Source organism: Haliotis asinina, chromosome 13 (genome assembly GCF_037392515.1).
Source record: "Haliotis asinina isolate JCU_RB_2024 chromosome 13, JCU_Hal_asi_v2, whole genome shotgun sequence".
Classification (NCBI taxonomy): domain Eukaryota; kingdom Metazoa; phylum Mollusca; class Gastropoda; order Lepetellida; family Haliotidae; genus Haliotis; species Haliotis asinina.
Window position 1 is genome coordinate 43,699,409 of NC_090292.1, and position 20,220 is coordinate 43,719,628.

Sequence of the window (20,220 nt, forward strand, 5' to 3'; positions counted from 1 at the left end):
TTGGAAGCAAGGCGGTGGTCAATATAATATTACTTACGATAATATTGCCACTTCCACCACAACCTCGCTTCCGATCGCGAGGAAGAAAGCGTTATATTCATGCAATATCCTTTTGGTCAGCAATGTGTAGTAAGCAGTCTTGATTTTATAAACTCCACTTTCTATCCTGGAAGCGTGGTAGGGGGCCAACCATCCGATTTAGCATATACCACAGGCTTCCACAACGCTCGATTCGCACACACAAACAACCAATTTACGCACAAACTACGGGGTCCGGTGGAAATCTGTGCATACTGACACCATTAACCGACCTCAAAGGAGCAATTGGCGACAGCAAAACATTTCGGCATGTCTTTGGTGAAGTCGAGAAATCAGCAAAATGACGAGCTACCAACACATTTTCCATACAGCCAGGGAGCCTGTATCTAATGAATGAAATAATGTTCATAAGCATTATGACACATATTTCAACTCAATTTGACTTGATTCCGCTAATTTAGAAAGAAATATAGAAAAACCTCGCCCAAGGGTGAAAAACATTTCGGTCCATGGACGATAATATTTACTTTTACTCAAAATACATGTTTTTTCCATGTTTTGCGGTTTGTAAAAGAATGAAAGTATATTTATTAGTGTCGTGACACGAGCAATTTCCGTGGACTGGTGGTTTCGTTTCTTACTGTTTTTCTCCCAGAATTCGTGACTGGTTCTCTGCCTCCCATATGCGCAACTGATATGTGTAGACTGATCAACAAAGGTGAAGTCATTTTACTCCGTTATTATGAAAACAAATCAAACACCTTGAAGTTTGCTCATCTGCCAGTGATCTAAAAACACGTTAGGACTGAAAAATAACGTCAGTGTAGGTCTTTATATTTTGTCTTATAAACCTAATTAGTTCCTTGTCACAATTGTATGTATTTAATAAAATAAATCCCCACTGCTTACACTTAAAGTGAATTTCTAACATGATTTTGATATCTAAACATAGTATAGATTACCAACGAGAATCATATTTCACACACACCCTATTCGCGAACTTTCTGTAATACAGATTCTGCTGAATGCCACAAGGAATAAATTAAAACAATACCAGTATGCAAATATTAAATTTAAGACAAAAGGACGTTATAGCAACAATATCAGGCTATTACCTCATTCAGGAATGCATCCATCTATATTTCAACAAGAACAAGTTTCGCCTGTTCATCTTACATCGTGACATGTCAAGATCGACTCCAGACAGCAGAAAACGTCCACAACCATGTGGATCCCATATTCATCTTTGAAGTTGATGCATTCAAATCCAAGTTGATTCACAGCGCGAAGACTGAGACAACGCCGATCCCTAAGATTTACGACGACGAGATAGCCAACTTAAGAAAGCACCATGATACAGTGCCTGACGGTCTTCTTCGATGGATTCCAGCGTTTACATCACTGAAGACAATCATCAACCGTCACCGTCAGAAAACCCTGCCTGGTCTTCCCAAGACAAGACATCAGACTCGAAGGACAGTGGGTTTTGACTGATGCTGGTGACCAGTTCCTGCACACTACCGGTGACGGAGACCAAATACTTATCTTCACAACTGACAAGAACCTTGAATTTTTGTGTGATGTTGATACAGTCTTTGGAGATGGTACATTTTCCTCAGCACCCAGGATATTTGACCAAATATATACTTTGCATGGAACAGTTCAAGGACACATGTTCCCACTGGTGTTTTTCTTGTTGCCAAACAGGACAGAACAAACATACATACGTATGTTTGAGTGCATCGAGGAAGCCGCACAGAACCTTGGTCATCGTCTTTCTCCTCCATCTATACAGCTAGACTTTGAAAGAGCAACCCATAACGCTGTCAAGCATGTTTTTCCCAACACCGAGGTCCGAGGATGCTTCTTTCACTTCACTCAGTGCATCTGGCGTTACACCCAGAAGGTTGGATTATCTGTGGAATATTCGGAAGATCCTGAAGTGAAGGAGCTGGTCCGCAGAGCTGCTGCACTGCCTCTTGTTCCCCTTGACAAGGTCGAAGATGTGTGGGTTTAGACTGTTGGCGATAGCCCAGGTGGAGAAAAGGTCACGCGCCTTATGGACTTTGGTACAACCACTTGGATCGAAGGACCATGGAGCCCTGCCATGTGGAATCACTTTGGAAACGACGGTCATCGGACGAATTACAACCTGGGAGGATTTCACCACAAGATCAACAGAATCGCAGCAAAGAAACACCCAAACATCTACGAGGTTGTTGGTCTTCTGAAACGAGAGCAGTCAGTCACCGAGGTCAAGGTGCAGCAACTCCAAGGTCACGGGCGTGAACCACCACACAAGAAGAAATATCGTGCAATCGACGCACGACTACGATCCCCCATGCAAAACCTGATCAGCCAAACATTAAGTGAGATTGACGACAATGATCACGTGTCTGAACTTTTAGAGCTTGGCCAAATGTGTGTATATTTAGTGACTCTGACTCTGACACCGATTCCGAAGTGACTTTGGTCCAGTGACCTTTTAATTATAGTTCAGTGACATCTCTGAGTAGTATCACAGTTCAAATTTCAGTGCTTTGAACTGCTTGATTGATTAAGTCTACCTAGAAAAAAAAAACTTTTAAAATGACAGATTAATAGTGCTGGTAGATCACATTTTGTTATCGTTGTCTGTATTTGTCGTCCTATGTCCTATGTTGAATAATGTGTCCACATTAAAGAGTGTCTGCTTTATGATAGCTTTAGCCTTTTTCTTGCGTCCCACAACGTAGACACTTTAAGATCACTCTGCTATGTCAAGTCCCACTAAGTAGATGCCAGTATTTTCGGTCTCTCCCACTAAATAGACACTATTTTCAAAGAAGGAAATTACATTTGTCTACTTCCCGGCCATGAACCGACCAGGGTCGTACCTAGAAAAATGAACGTATGATGTTTGCTATGATAGCTGGGCCAACCCTCAAAACTATCTGAATACATAGCTGTGCAACGTTTCGGACTTATAAGAAACAAATGGCTTGTTACGTGCATGTAGACATCATATTTTCACATGGCATGATTAGATATCGAGGTAAAAACACACAAATAGGATCAAATTGGATCAGTCACTATACCATCCAGGCATCAGAAAAAAAACCCCCAAAACCCCAAACAAACTACACTGCTGGGATATCTTGTTACAATCAGATAAGGAATACCATGGATATTTTTAAATAGCGGCATGTGATGGGCATCCGGCCTCCTCACTTTTTAGGGTGAAGAAATTTTGCTAATGTGGACAGGAGCCCAGTCCCTTTGTCCGTCACGGTCGAGGGAGCGAGTGCTGACCAATTTGCAGTTTGGTTTCGTAATTAGACCGTTGGCGAGAAACATTATTCGCTCCGCATCAGTGCCCCTTTAATTCCGCTAACTGAGAGCAAGAATTAAAAATCTCGCACAAGGGCGAAAAACATTTTTGGCCTATGGGCGAGAATATTTACCGGTACTCCTTTTACTTCAAATTTAACTTTTTCTATGTTTTGGAGGATGTAAATGAATGAAAGTGCCTTCATGAGTATCATGAAACAAACTTCAACTAATTTTGATACTACGCTTTGATATTCTTTTCAATTTAGGTATTCTATAAACATAAAAAAAACTCAAGATACATCTATGAAGTTGAAGTTATTTGTGAAAGCCCTAATCGTGAGTGGCCGAACTCCAGTGATATAAAGACTATGCTGGGACACATTGGTAAACAGTATTGTGAGAGCTTTGAACTGTATTGAAATATGTCTTGTCAATCCCACTGGCATTCGCCAATATCCACGTAAATATAAAATACATAGTGTGTGCTTCTTCAGAAAAATAAGGGTTAATTAAGGAGCAGCAATAGGGCAATTATGGAAAAAAACTCAAAATACTGTCACCTTCCAGGACGTCACAAGTCGTGAACTAAAGGTCTTGTAAAACAGTCTCATAAAGGAAATCCATAGCACCAAAACTGTGTTTCTTTCTAGGTGACACACGGTATGTTGAGCAATACCTTACGCTTGGAAAGTGTACCTACCCAGTTTAGCATGTTTTGTTTTAACATTGTGGGATCAATTTTTAGTAGTTCTCGTTTGCCCGTCACGGCTTTTCTTCGATTTTTAAGGGGTACTAGTATTCTCCTATTTGCCAGACCAGGAATAATCTACTAAAACAGGGATAGGTCACTCGCTTTCTTTACCATTTGTACTATTTGCCTCGCCATGGTCCAACGCTCACAGTGACTTGTAAAACCCTCTCACAAAGGAAACACGAAGCACCAAAACTGTTTCTTTCCACGTGACACTCGGTATGTAGTCAAAGTTTCCATTGTTGAATACATTCTATCGTGGGCAAAACCTACGTGTACCTACCCAGTTTATCATGTTTCGTTTTAGCATTGTGGGATCAAGTTTTAGTAATTCTCGTTTGCGCGTCCCATCATCTTCTTCGATTTTAAGGGTTATTCTCCAAGTTGAATAATCTACAACAGGGATAGGTATTCCATATAGTCGCTTGCTTTTTTTACCATTTGTACTAATTATCATGTCTCGTCAAGGTCCAACGCACACACTGACTTGGTTCATTTCAAGCGCAACTTCGACTGCGTTTAACAGTACCTCAGCTAGTTTACTGTATCAATCTGTAAATTATAGTAAGAATTAAGAACAATAATTATATGTGAATTATTGCAAGGAATGAAGAAAAAACTAAAACAAAAAGTACATATGTGAATGAACGGAGAATAACGGCCATCCGTCCCAATACATATTAAAGAACGGTCATATTAAAGAATTGTCAGACGGCTCAATCATTAGACAAATCAGTCAAGTGTGACCAGTGTAACTGCCTGGTCTTACCTACTAATAAATGAACTGCTCCAAACTCTGGGCAGGGTGAGTAGACTGATCCCAGCTACTCAAGTTTGTTAACTGAAACAGATTAAACTCTGCTGCTGCGTCAGTATGTGGAGAGGCATGTGATTTTGTAGTACTTTGTTCAACTATATAGAATACAGGAAGTATGCAGAATGCAGTAAACATTATTAATTTTACAGTTTTGTATGTACTACTTAAGTGGTTTAAAGTTCTCCGCAACTCAAGCTGAATCTCACATGTGATATATAACATGAGCTCTAAGGTCAGGACGATATCGCTGCTATGGCTGGCATACGCAGAGTGGAATTTATTCAGTCTCAGAGAGGGACTGACATCCATTGAATTTCTGGATCCTGTATGGCACCATCTAATATGCAGAGAGCACAGAACCACTGAACCATGCCGTCTCACTGGAGCAGACTAAGTTCCCAGGTGGGGGTGTCCTCTACGTTTCCCATTTTTAATCTTTACCACATCTAACAAGCTCAACGCTTGCAACATTTAACTAAAATGTGATGTTATACAGTATGGTTCAAAATTATTGAGAATAGCTAAAGCATTTCATATTATTAAACGAGAACAAATCAGATAAAATTGAATGTATTGTGAAAGTGAACTGACCTTTTCATGTTGTGTAGGTAACAATTTAATATTTTATCAAGTCTCCTTGAGCTTCTCGGCACAGTCTAAGACGGGTAGGCATACTTCCTACCAGAGAGGTTAGTGTTTCGTGAGTTATGCTGTCACAGTATCGGACCACTTCTCTCTTCATGTCTTCAATTTCTGTCAACCCCTTTTGATTCACACATTCCTTCATCATCCCCCAAATGTTCTCAATGGGATTAAGTCAGGACTATATGCAGGAAATGGTAATGCAGTAACATTTTTCTCCTGAAACCACTGCTTGGCATGTTTTGCGATGTGTTTAGGATCATTATCTTGCTGCAAAATCCAGTCATTTCCATAAAACACATGTGCACTTGGAAGAAGAAAATTATCTAATATGTTAGTGTAGCGTTGACTTGTCAGATTTCCCTCAAACACACACAGCGGGGTCGTTCCTAATAAGGGTATCCCTCCCCATACATGAAACTTTGGGCTGTATTTAGGTCGTTGATACAACGGTGCTGATGCAGACTTTGTCCATATTTTCACATTATTGGGATATACCCATATTGAGCTTTCATCAGTAAAAATCACATTTTCCCAGTCAAAGTTTTCATGTGCCAAACACGACTCAACACGCCTCTCTTTATGTTCTTGTTTCATGAGAGGAGAAGGAATTCCAGTCTTTTTCTCCCATCCAAGATCAATCAAATTTCTTCTAACTGTAGATTTTGATACAACTGTTGATCCCCTTTCTATCATTTCATACCTGATGTTGGAGATGCTTGCCCTTTGCTTTTTAGACGCTAAAATTCCCAGGCGGACGCGATCTGAGAAGTCCAATTTTCTGGGTCTCCCTGCTCCTTTCTGATGCCCAAAATCCTTTCCCTCTTTAAAATTCTTCCTAATCCTATACACAGTAGAAAGAGGAGTTCCTGTTCTCTCTGCCAATGTATTTACATCATCAATTCCTTGATTACACAACTCAAAAATCAACCTTCTTTTATCTTCAGCAGACATTGTTGACAGTGCTGAGGAAAATGACGTCTGCTACAAATTCAGGGGAGGTAACTCTAATTGTACTATACTCAGTAGGCCAAGATGAGTTACCTCCCTTATACCATTACTTAGTTTTAAGTATCAGTGAATCAGTTGAGGTGTTAGGATAGCTCAAAGTAAGAAGAAAAATTCTCAATAATTATGAACCAGACTATACATATCGGTATTCAGTTGATAATTGATAAATTATCATTTTATGATGCATATATGTATGAAATGATGGACATGTATTGGGCATTCTGTTTGCTTGACAACGGTATAAGGATCCATACCGAAACGTCGCATCATATGTAATAAAGAAGTTGTTATCCATAAAGAATCTTACCCTCTGTTAGTTAGGTGACATGTATTAGATGATTTAGTCATAATCGGACTTCAATAAGATATTGCAGATTTTGTGCAGTGTATTACATTCGTTTGCATATCTATTGCTGACAATTGTGGGGAAATAAAATTGGGGGTTAAATAATTAGAATTTTGTTTTGAAATTCCACTGCAAAAACAGGGGCTGTGGGGGTAGCCTAGCGGTTAAAGCGTTCGCTCATCATGCCGAAGACCCGCAACGTCATCGGGGACATCGCCTATACAGACAACGCAACGTGTCCGAACTTCTTATACACACTTAAACTCAAAGACAGTGAACAGCTCCCCCCCTCCCCCCCCCATCCCTCCCCCCTAAATAACTGAAGGAATTACGGCAAATTTGAAGGAATTTACGTCTCAAATGTAAACAAACGTATCCCACTCGCGAAACAACTACAGCGTTATCGGTAGTTTAGCGGTAATAACATAAACACAACGCCTCTATCGGAAACAATGTTGGTAATACACGAAACACGTTCGGGAATCTTCGGAAATTTCCCGGCTCCGTTCCGTGATTTGTCGGTCGCGTCCTGAAACGCACACACCAAGACATGGTGTCACTGGAAGGAGCACCCGTCTGGGTGAGTTTTGTCTACTGTTTTCATTTTTATTATTATCCATCTTTGACCACCTGTATTGAACGCGATAGGCACGAGGTGTTGAGCTATAGATTATTCTTAATAAAAAGATCGTCACTGCAAAAGAGCGTCATAAGTCATGCCCCCGGATGCTTCCGATGGTCAGACGTAAACAACCTCCGAGGGCATGACATGTGACGCTCTTTTGCAATGACGATCCCTTCCTTAAAACATATTCTATAATTCTATAGCTCCGACAACACCTCATACGTAAACGCGTAGTAACAATCCGAGAAAAGGTGAAAATTCCTCTAATATCTTTTCTGGAGGTATCAATCGGCAGATTTACGAAGCTATAGAGAGGAAATCAAATATGAATTGATAAGTACGATTTTAATAGCTGCTTTTGGAGGGTAGCTGTTATATTGAGGCTCTTTCTGTAGCAGATCTGAGAGTCATTATGACCATACAAAAGATATTTCTGGCTGCGAATATGACTGACGGCTTTTCATGAAATCTGTTCAATGTTGTGAATGAATCGTGTTGACAATATCTTTGACGTTCATAATAAAGAAGCTTTTCTAGGGTGTGTTGGGTCGAGGACTTTCTATGGCGTGTTGGGCCGAGGTCACGTGGTTGAAATGCTGGCGGTAAGGCATGTTTGAAGGCTCTGAAGAATAAGTTTGAATTGTGTGAATGAAAGATCTCTTCTGGTGAAATATGTCCCTTCGTCGTACGTATGACTTCTAGCCTGCTTGTTCGCTAACTGCTGAACATACGTATAATCGTTTTCCGTTGTCAGCAATGATGTCGTCATTGTTCTTACATTCATATACATGATTAAACGATTAGAAGGAATCTCGTAGCATGTTATTACACTGTGATATGCGAATGGTTGAGCATGGCTTTGCGTCACGTTTATTCCCTTGTAAGCGGGCTACATTGATTGGTTCTGGGAATCAGAAAACGACTTTTATGTGTGAGGTAAGATAAGAACATTATAACTTGAGAGCGTGTCTTACCAGTCCAAATAGGGCATTGCATTGGACGTCTTCTTTTTCATTGACGCATCAAATTTCAAAATGATGGTAACACGTCACAACTTAATTCCGGGCTCTCCGCACTGTGGCCACTCTCTCACAATGGATTTGACAAAAATAAACATGCAGCTGTTATGAATATGGGTGAAAAAATGAACATTTTTGTTTTCGAAAACTCAAAATTTAAATGGGCGAGAATGTTTAATTTCTTTTAGAATAAATGTTTCGGATGTTGTGTAAATGAATAAGAAGTATATTCATAAGTATCATGACACACATTTCTGCTCGTTGTGACTTGGCTCCTTACTGAGAGCGATTTTTAAAAAATCTAGCCCATGGGAAACATTTTGGCCCATGGGTGAGAATATGTACTTTTACTTGTTTTTTCTATGTTTTAGAGTTTGTAGATAAATGAGTATATTCATGAGTGGCTTGACACGAAATTCAGTTCATTTTGACTTAATTCTGCTAATTCAGAAAACATTTGTCCAATGGGCGAGAATATTTACTTTTACTCCAAATACATCTTTTCACATGTTTTGGAGGATGTAAGTGAATGAAGTTACATTCATGAGTATCATGACATAAATTTCAACTCATTTTGACGTAATTCCGCTAACTGAGAGTATTTTAAAAAGAATCTCGCCAATATGCGAAAACATTTTGGTTTCGGTCAAAATAATCTTCCCAATTTTTTGGAGGATGTAAATAAAACAAAGTATCATGACACAAACTTCAACTCATTTTGACTTACTTTGGTAATTGAGAGCGATATTCTAAAACGCGTGAGAACATTTACTTTACTCAAAATGCAACTTTTCCTATGTTTTGGAGGTTGTGAATGAATGAGAGAATATTTATAAGTATCATGGCACAATATTCAACTCGTCGCCTTAATTCCGCTAATGTTTAACAGGTACATATACTTGCAGTCAAAATACATAAGGTTTTTATTATTTTGGAGGTTGTAATTGAATGAAAGTGTTTATAAGTATCATGACCAAAGATGAAATCATTCTGGTTTTAATTGGACTAATTTCGCTCGAGAACAAAAATATTTTCATTTGCTTGTTTCCTTTATTTTGCAAACATATGGTCAAAACTAGATGAAAGCATAATGACAGATAACCCAGTTTAATTCACTGAGTGAGGTTAGTTTGACGCCGCACCCAGTAACATTCCAGCTACATGGCGACGATGTGTAAATAATCGGGCCTGGACCAGACGATCCAGTGGTCAACAGCATGAGCATCGGTCTACGCAATTGGGAACTGATGACACGTGTCAGCCTAGTCAACGAGCCTGACCACCCCACCCCGTTAGTCGCCTTTTACAACAAGCATAGTCGCCTTTAATGGCAAGCATGGTTTGCTGAAGGCCTATTCTACTCCAGATCTTCACTGGTCCTAAATGTAGAGCTTTACTTCCAGCATCATATACATTTAGAATACTACGCCTTGGAACTCTTTTGAATTTGGGTATTTTATAAATACTAACAAAATTCCAGATATATCTATGAAGTTGAAGTTATTTGTGAAATCACTGACCGAACTCCAGTGACATAAAGACTACGCTGAAAAACATTGATAAACAGTGTTGTGAGAGCTGTATTGAAATATGTCTTGTCAGTCTCCCTGACATTTGCCAATAACCACTTAATAAAATACATAGTCCGTGCTTCTACAGAACACATAAGGGTTAATTAAGGAGCCCCAAATGGGTAATTAAGGAAAGAACTAAAAATACTGCGTGAACTAAAGGCCATGTAAAACCCCCTCACAAAGGAAACACGAAGCACCAAAACTGTTTCTTTCTAGGTGACACTCGGTATGTAGTGAAAGTTTCCATTGTTGAATACATTCTATCGTGGGCAAAACCTTACGCTTGCAATATTTTGAGTGTACCTACCCAGTTTATCATGTTTCGTTTTAACATTGTGGGATCATTTTTTAGTAATTCTCGTTTGACGTTCCCGTCTTTTCTTCGATTGATTTTTTATGGGGTATTCTCCAATTTGAATAATCAGGGATAGGTCACTCGCTTGCTTTCTTTACCATTTCTACTAATTACCATGTGTCTCGTCATGGTCCAATGCACACACTGACTTGGTTCATTTCAAGAGCAACTTCGACTGCGTTTAACAGTACCTCAGCTAGTTTACTGTATCAATCGGAATTTTACATTGAATGAATAAATTATAGTAAGAATTAAGAACAATAATTATATGTGAATTATTGCAAGAAATAAAGAAAAACTAAAACAAAAAGTACATATGTGAATGAATGGAGAATAAATGATACACCACGGCCATCCCTCCCAAAACCTATTAAAGAACGCAAAACTATCGCTAGATCACACTAGAACGATTTAACTCAATGTTTTGGTAATCTTTTTACCACTGCATATGAAAGACTTCTGCTTAGTCATAAACGGAACAAAACAAAACAAAACAAACTTGTGGTTAATTAATACCAAGCGCTCAAAAGTTGCTAAAAAGCCGCCTGCTTCTCTCTCGCCCGCAAACGAAACCACAAACTGGTTACGTAACTCTGTCGCCAGAGCCCTGCAGTGACGTCATAGAAGAAACGATTTTCAGCTAGTTGTATGGAAACACGTCATTTGTTTTCTAGACGTCACAAAAGACATGCCGAATTGTTATTTTGCCGTCAATTGCTCCTTGGGGAAAATGTGATGATGTCACTATGCACAGATTTCCACCGGACCCCGTAGTTTGTGCGTAAATTGGTTGTTTGTGTGTGCGAATCGAGCGTTGTGGAAGCCTGTGGTATATACTACATCGGATGGTTGGCCCCTTACCACTCTTCCAGGATAGAAAATAGAGTTCAAGTTTCATCAAGTTTATAAAATCACGACTGCTTACTACACCAAAAGGATGCTGACCGAAAGGATTTTGCATGAATATAACGCTTTCTTCCTCGGAAGCCTCGCTTCCAAGCATGAAATTATTATGTTATAAGCCATGTCAAGTAAAATCCTAATGTCCACCAATAAGGAAAATATTTTACTACCAGTGAAAAGTAATCTTGCTTTTGTAAGTCGGTGAAAACTTAAATACCATTCATCCTAAGACAGGGCGCCGCCATTTCTGAAAGTCGTTTGAATTAATGGGATTAAGGTTTGTTTTCATCAAGTTAGAAAATCATAACTACTTTCTACTTGTAGTTAAATACGTATTTCAATCATAACGAAAAGGAGTTTGCATGACACAACCTGTAACATAACACAAGCGAAGTCGGGGTCGAAGTGAAAATACTGCGCGATACATTTCTTCACTTGCTAAATCTACTTGGTTTGTAAACGTTCACTCACCAGTATGTAAACACTTGTTAATATACGTCTTTATATTGGTCTCATAATCCTTATTACTTTATAATCATACTTGTATCCATTTTGAAACTTAATGAAAAGAAGCAGTCTGCGAATGTATAACAGGAATGTAATGTCTAGACATTTTATAGTTTGCCTATATGAATCATAATTCGCAAGCACGCCCTATTGTATGTCGTCTGCATTATTACACATGTTTTTTAATAAAAACAAAACGCAAATGTTAAAATTAAAGTTATAGGGTCAATGTCAGGTTATTACCTTGTTCGAGGAATGCATCCATGAATATCCACAAAAACAAGTGATATATAATTCATCTGCGGATTTCCCAAGTGATGTGTCTTTTAACAGTCTAATATACGAAAACTTGATGTATCGTTTCAGGTTTTCCCATTTCCCATTAGTCACCCAAGATAGCACACCTGGCAACTAATTACATAATGTGCGTCATTCTTTTAAAAAGGTTTTTTAGTAAATGTACATACATAAACACTACCTTTTGTCAAATCTCCCCATTAAATCCGCATGAAAGCAATTTATCAATCAGCATGTTATCGGTTACTCCTTTGATCGATTCAGACACAAGAAATGCCAAATGGGGACCTTTTTCGCGTTATCTAAGTGGCGTTACCACTAATTATACCTGTTATAAATTCATTAACTGAGCATCAAGTGAATGATGACAAATAACGTGTAGGTTTATACCACCTAACACGGATTACAACCTAGCGACACCAAGTGATTTTGACAGAACCGTCTATGAAAAAAGGGGTTGTAACTTGGAAACTAGGCAAAGCATGAGACAAAACTAAATGATAGTCAATTGTGAGAACATATAGGTGTTATTTTTCACAACATCTGTCGCGATTTCAGGTTTGTACAAACCGGTAAACGAAAGAGTTCACCCCTGGAATGCAGATGAATTCTGCATAGATCCTCATATCTCTACCTACTATTACGTCACGGAGACGAGCCACTCTGATTGGTTGAAATATCGTTTGCGGGTGAGAATTGTGCACTGTTTTCAAAAAGGTCGATTTAAGGTAATTAAAGATAGAAATGAGCATTTTTAATGACGACGTTTCATTTATAAAGATGTCAATGAGTGCTTTATGCATTTTCACCCTCTAGAGTACATGTGATCTTTAACAGCAGCATGTTAGAATATCCCTGGTCAGATATAAGAATTGTGAGACAGGTTAAAACAACAAACTATCTGGTTGACTGCACAGCTGCCTGTCGACGTAGTATACCCAGATCACCTGATTTTCCTGCGTAACCTTCATCCACCCATCCAACGCATGCAACTTCAACTTCGTTATTCTCATAAAAACCACCATTAGTGGTACAAGAGCAAAGAGTATACAATATTAACACTATAAATGTAAGCATGCGTCATGAGAATGAGATAATTACGTAACAGTTCACACAAGTGAGAAATAAAAGGTGATAAGCACTTGCTAAGTTTAAAGTTGACAGGTGACATAACCTTACTAAGAGGCCCAACTGTGATATTTTGAGGGGGTGAATAATTTTCTATAAGAATTACGTGACATACGTTTAAAAAGGGTAATGGAATTCGTTACCTACAAAGTTGCTTTTGCTTAACCTTCATATTCTTCCTTCTCTCGGTATTTTCTGCCATCTGCCAGTTTCAGTCGGAATATTTAGATTTGAGGTCCTAAATTTCAAAATACAGTTGTGTATAGATTTTGGAAATATAAGATATTTTTCAAAGGACAGTGTTTTTAAAAGTATTGAAAATAGAATCCCTTAGAACTGGAACGTTTATCTTCTTGCCATTTTTGAATAAACTGATCTATAAAGATTTGTTTTGCTTTTGAAATTAAGGACTTTGTAGAATATGCCGAGGGATTTAAAATCAATTCGGATAAACCAATTCTGTCTAATAAATGTTTTGTGGGGTGTAACCAAAGGTATGCCGTAGGGTGTTGTTCATAGTCATGACTAATGTATTGGTATAAAACATGAGATAGTTTGATGGTCTCAGACATAGATTCTACCTAATTCGCCATGAACCATAAAGTTTTGGGTGGATTTTCTAGGGCCCGAGGGAATTGTAGAGACTTTAAATGGACACTTCCAATAAGTTCTACTTTCTCATGTCCCCATATTTCGGATCCGTATGTAAGGATTGGTGATATCATGACATCAAAATCTGACATAAGACAATCTAGTGGTAGATTAACATTTCGTGCTTTCTTTAAGAGACAGTACGCCGCTTTTGTGGCATTTACTACTACTCGTTTAATGCCGGTAACCATTCTTTTATTTCTATGGAATTCTATTCCTAAATCAACATAGCTATCAGCGATATCTATTTTTCTATTTCCACATATAAATTCTAATCTTGATGTTTTAGCTGGACTTTTGTTTTCGATAAATTAACGTTTAATTTCCAGTTTCCGCAATAATCATAAAATGAGTCTAACGATTTTTGAAGATTTTCTTTACTTTTTCCAAAAAGTGCAGTATCATCAGCGTATAATAATACTAAAAGTTGTAAGAATACTTGTGGTTCATTTTCACTAAACATCTCTAATTTAACGCCATTACAGCCAAGTTCTTACAGGTGGTTTTCTAAATCGTTTAAAAAGATTGAAAATAAGAGTGGAGACAAATTTTCTCCCTGGAGAACACCTTTTTCACAAGGAAAATAGCAAGAGGAATCATTGTTGAAGTTTACAATTGATTTAATGTGATCGTACATGTCTGCAATAAGCGTGACGAATGTGCTGTGAATTCCAATCTTCCAATCTTCGTCCACAGACCAATTCTCCAAACAATGTCAAATGCTTTCGTAAAGTCAATAAACGCACAGAAGAGGTTTTGTTTTTGAGTGGACATTATATTTGCATGTATATGTAAAACAAACGTGTTATCTATTGTTGTAAAGTTCTTTCTAAAACCCGCCTGTTTTGGAGTAATTAAATTTTTCATTTCTAATTCCGAAAGCCTGGCATTTAAAATACATGTGAAAGACTTTCCGACACAACTCAAGATTGTTACTGGTCTGTGTGACTTGGGGTCATTTTGGTCGCCTTTATTTTAGTATATGGGTTTTATAATACGGATTAGCCGTGATTGTGGAAGTTTCCCAGTTGAAAGTATAAGACTGAAGAAATCGACCTAAAATGGGGCTAGTATACCCTCTGTGTCAATAATATAATCATTTGCAATATTACCTATTCCACTGGCTTTACCTCTCTTCAATTTTGTAATAGTTATCTTTATTCCTTCTAGAGTGATATCTTTATTTAATATGCTACAATCGAGATTAAAATCTGATTTTCGTGTGTGGATTCATTTCTGTCGTCGTCAATTTGGTCGCTGAAATTTAAAGTTTTATAATAATGACAAAAGGAATCAATAGTAGGACATGTTCCATTTCCATTAAAGCGTCTATCCTTAAGGGTGTTCCTGTATTGCTTTGGTGATTCCTTTCTATTATTTCTAAACGTTCTTTGGAGTGAACGTGGAATATACGAATGGATTCGTATATATTTATCTAAACATTTTTTGTAAGTTTTCGATTCTGCACGGAGTCTTTGAACACCCCTTAACTGTTTCGTTCTATTAAAGGTACTTTTAGTGTAAAGCTTAGTTTTGTTAAAATCGGTTTCAAATTCAGCTAGAGGGATCAAATTCACTATAACAACCCCTAATTAAAACAGTTGAGTTGACTACAATATCTCCACGTAAGCTCATAGTCCCCGATCTCACTTATTGACATTGATCCTGTATATTGTTTGATAGTTAAGCAGTAAATCCACCCTAGTCATAAATATAACGTGTTTCAAGCCTTGCTTAGTAGTCTTATCACTGACTGCTACAGCGTGTTATTGGGAGTGATTCTGTAGGCCAGCCATGAATTTCACATAGGTGAGTCTAATACAAATTTGCAAGAGTTGTTACCCGTGAAGACTGGGGTTACAATTCTCCTGTTCACCATACTACCCAACAAGAATATTGAAGCCGTCGGTTTCAGTGTTGTTCCCTAGCTTTCTGTGTGGATTACGTTGGAACGGGTTACGCTGCGCTCACGAAGTAGAATATGCTATTACAATGTGTGCAGAAACAGGTTTCAACAACCATGTTTTAAAAGGAGACTAAAAGGGCCGGGTGGTCAGGCTCTCTGGTTGACACGTGTAGTATAGCAATAAGTCATGATGTACATCACTGAACAGTCTGGCCCAGACTCGACTGTATTAATCCTGGAATATATAAAATAACAAATGTTGCTAGTTGCAACCGCATTGCGGGAAGAGTTGCATTAGACACTAAATATTTGTGTCCCAATTCCCTGCTTCAAGCATGTGGCTAAGGGTTCTATTGTCGGAGTCGTAAGTCAGTGTTGGTTTAACCTCAATTCAGAACTTCGTAGACCTTTATCACTTATTGATTTACACCCATATCAAGTCGACACACAGTGATATAACGGGCCACTGTCAAGGCAGGGTACTCTATTTACCCGACGCCTCGTCGTCATGACAACAAAGGAACAAACATCATTATCGTCATTGTTACAGTTATTAATTTTGTTATTATTAATATGATTATAATCACTTTTGCTGTTCTGGTATCATTATAAATCTATGCATTTTTAGTCACGATATGGTTGAAACTTTGCCGAGGTGACTTAAAACATTTCCTCTCTCACTACCGTAGATGTGGTGTTGCGTACATATATATTATGGGCGTGCATCCGTATGTACGCACATCCATCCATCCATCCATCATCCATACATCCATACATCCATCCCTACCCATCCATCCATTCACCCATCCATCCATCCATCCATCCATCCATCCATCTACATACATACATACATACATACATACATACATACATACATACATACATACATACATACATACATACATACATACATACATACATACATACATACATACATACATACATACATACATACAAAGCGTGTCACTTTCATGGCACGGTAAACCAATATATCAACTGGACATGGCACTTCGATAACCATCATGGACATATTTTGGATTGTACATTTTCACGATACATCTGTCATGCGTATTTGTAACAAAGAGTACTTAGAAATAACGAAATGCCTCTAAGATTGTCTGAACATTTCTAACAAGCTTCACTTTTTTCAGCTTTATGATGAATGGCTATATTTACACATATAACGATACGTGGACTATATTTCCATCAGAACTGTGGTTTAAACATATTTATTTCAACGACAAAGCAACGACAGAATTTTCATGAACTGGATTTGTCAACACGCTAAAGAGAACCTATGTGAAGAAAGCTCCAGTGCATGTACATGGAACAGGATCATGATAAGAAAAGATGATCTCTAATGGAAATTGATGTCATAACATGTAGTCAGAAAATTAGAATAATGAAGGTTTTATACATTTATGTCCTTTGCAATCGGGATTCATAGCACCAAGGCTTCATATTATTATAGGTTGTAATATATGGTTTGAACTGTGTACAGATTTGTGAAACTAGGTATGTTATCAGAAACTCACGGATAGTGTGCAGTGTGTAATGAAGAGAATAAGGACATAATAAAACATCAACTGATGTATTCTACATTTTTATCTGATAAAAGGAGCATCCTTTATAAGTAGCTGATAAAACATGACCCCCGGGCATTGCGAAGAAGTAAGGCTGCTTTGACCAGGAAAATGCCCGAGGGCCGTCCCTCTTCGCAAACTCCACGGGTCATACTTTCTCCAACTTATTAACCGACTGTATTAATTAGATATATAAGTTAGATATTTTTCAGTGTTTGGTATTTACTGGTGAAATCAAGTGGGGGTGGGACGGGAAGCCGACGCCTTGCCTTGCTCTTGCTTCGCACACGTCTTGCGAGGAACACACAGTTCATACAAACAATAGGTTTCGTAGCCAAGTGGGTAAAAACGCCAAGCTAGTAAGCGAAGGGTTGCGAGTTCGAAACCGGGTGTCGGCACTACGTGTTGCGAATTGGCAATAATATCATATTTCATGACTACATGATGACAAGACTAAGTCGCACCAGTCTTCAAAACAAGTAATAATGCAAGGTCAATGGCAGTTCCTCAGAAAATCCCTGGGCAGAGGGACGATATTGAAGTAATTCCCAACTTACAGACAGAGCATCGGGTGTGGCAAAAATAGTGCTCGCGAGAACAATAGCGTGACGTCACTAGATGTTTATAAGTGCATCTATTCCACACATTAAGCCTGGAACAGTACATATGGATTACAGACTACCGATGACAAACTGAGAATTGTGACAACACCAGCGGTATAAACCATAGTTTAGGCAACGTGAGCCTTGACAGTTGGACTGATTTCATAGCATGTGCATCACGAGACACAGACTAGTTGACTGTTAGTGTTTTTCATTCGAACTCAAGTTGCATGTCCCCCATACATTTTTGTCGATTATTTTCCAGGGAAAACCGCCCACAACAATGCCGAAATTTACCACGTGACACCCATGCTGATAAATCGAGAAGATCAACAAAGGGTTACAGTCCGAGATGCATCGGAGGCCTTGACTTTTCACGGGAGACCTTGACCTTTCACGGGAGACCATGACCTTTCATGGGAGACCTTGACCTTTTATTGGAGACCATGACCTTTTACGGGAGGCCTTGTCCTTTCACAAGACGCCTTGGCCTGTCATGATAACATCAAACACGTTCATCGGCTAGAAAACTGTTTCTTGTCTACCACAGCAAATTCTATATTTCACCAAGGCCGGACATGATAAACTTATATATTTGACATATAATAGTTGCTGGATATTTTCATGTTGCATTAACATGCATGATAATTTTAAGGGCGTCTTGAGTTAGAATTCTGCTGAGTTAGCTAAAAGGATAAGGCGTAATGGCTGCCTTACACACTTGGAAACGTATATTCTTGTGTGTAATTATATTCATGGTGATAGTGTTCATGGCTTTAATTCCACTTCAAGATGTTCTACTGCAAGAAAAAGATATTTTCAACTATTCAGAAATATATAATTGGACTCAGGACCTCAACATTTCATCTGGAAATCATAACACAACTGGATCAAGGTTCAACATCACGGTGCTTTCCGATGACGTCGTCGGGAACGTGTTTTCAAAATGGCGGACAACCACGCCAAGCGTCAACACTCTAACAGTAGCATTCCGGGGACGTCTGGGAAACAATATGTTTGAATATGCCTCATTGCTTGGAATTGCAGTCAGTACAGGAAAACAACCTTTTATTTCTAAATCTAATTTACTCAACGGGCTCTTTAACATATCTTTCATCGCGGATAAACGCAATCACTCTTCGATTCGTGTTTCAGAGAAACAGTATGGCGCTTATGACCACAAGCTCCTCACACTGCCCGATGGAAATGTTGAAATCTTGGGGTACCTTCAATCATGGAAGTATTTCCATTCCATCGGAGACTCAATAAGAAAAGAGTTCGTCTTCAGAAGGAAATATATTGATCTCAGTCGTCAGTGTTTGGAAAAATACACAAGTAAGCATTCAAACCGAACTGTTGTCGGGATTCACGTTCGACGCACAGACATGGTGTCTGGACGAAAGTCAGGCTATGTTCCTGCCCCTTTGTCGTATATTCAAAAAGCTGTGGCGCATATGAAAACCAAGTTTCACAACCCTCTGTTCCTTATAGCTACCGATGACAAAAACTGGTGCAGACAAAATGTTGTTTCCCCGGATATAATACTCATGGAAAATTCAGATCCCTTTGTAGACTTTGCGACATTGACCTTGTGTGACCACATGATAATGACAGTGGGTACCTATGGTTGGTGGGCTGCTTGGCTTGGAAATGGGTACGCCGTATATTACAGAGATTTTCCCAGGCCAGGATCGGTGTTAGCTAGGAATCTCATAAAGGAAGACCACTTTTTGCCTCACTGGGTACCTCTTGATGCTTGATCAAACTCATATGAAGATCAGGGTAAGACTGATCTTCAGCAACCCGTGGTTGTTGTAAAACGCGACCAACGGAATCGAACGGTCAAGCATATGACTCGTTGGACACATGTCCGTTTAGTAGATCGATGTTTATAATACTCATTACTGCATTGTCTAATTCAAACTGGATGATTTACAGACCACTGCCACACAGATGGAATACTGCTTAAGTGGTGTAAAGCTAAAGTCAGTCGCTCACTTATTTGCTGGTACTCGACTTAACTGCCTGTATTCCTGTTTGTGTTCTTTGTTTGTTTGTCTGACTGTTGCTTCATGCCGCACTCAATTGTTTTGTCTCCAGCTCGAATGGGTCGTGGTATTCAACTGTGACCTGCTGCTCGTTGATAAATCAG

General features: G+C 38.7%; 1 protein-coding gene across 1 annotated transcript; it reads left to right on the forward strand.

The window, feature by feature from the left end:
* Window positions 1-2,098: 2,098 nt before the first annotated feature.
* LOC137259565 (galactoside alpha-(1,2)-fucosyltransferase 2-like) lies at window positions 2,099-19,828 on the forward strand. Its single transcript, XM_067797192.1, has 2 exons — window positions 2,099-2,408; window positions 18,861-19,828. Exons 1-2 carry the CDS (start codon window positions 2,099-2,101, stop codon window positions 19,826-19,828), a joined length of 1,278 nt encoding a protein of 425 aa, XP_067653293.1.
* The last annotated feature ends 392 nt before the right edge of the window (window positions 19,829-20,220 follow it).

Coding starts and splice junctions, on each gene's coding strand:
- LOC137259565 (XM_067797192.1), top strand. CDS start 2,099: ATGGACTTTGGTACAACCACTTGGATCGAAGGACCATGGAGCCCTGCC. Junction 2,409..18,860: donor CCTGATCAGCCAAACATTAA/GTGAGATTGACG, acceptor TTCCACTTCAAG/ATGTTCTACTGCAAGAAAAA.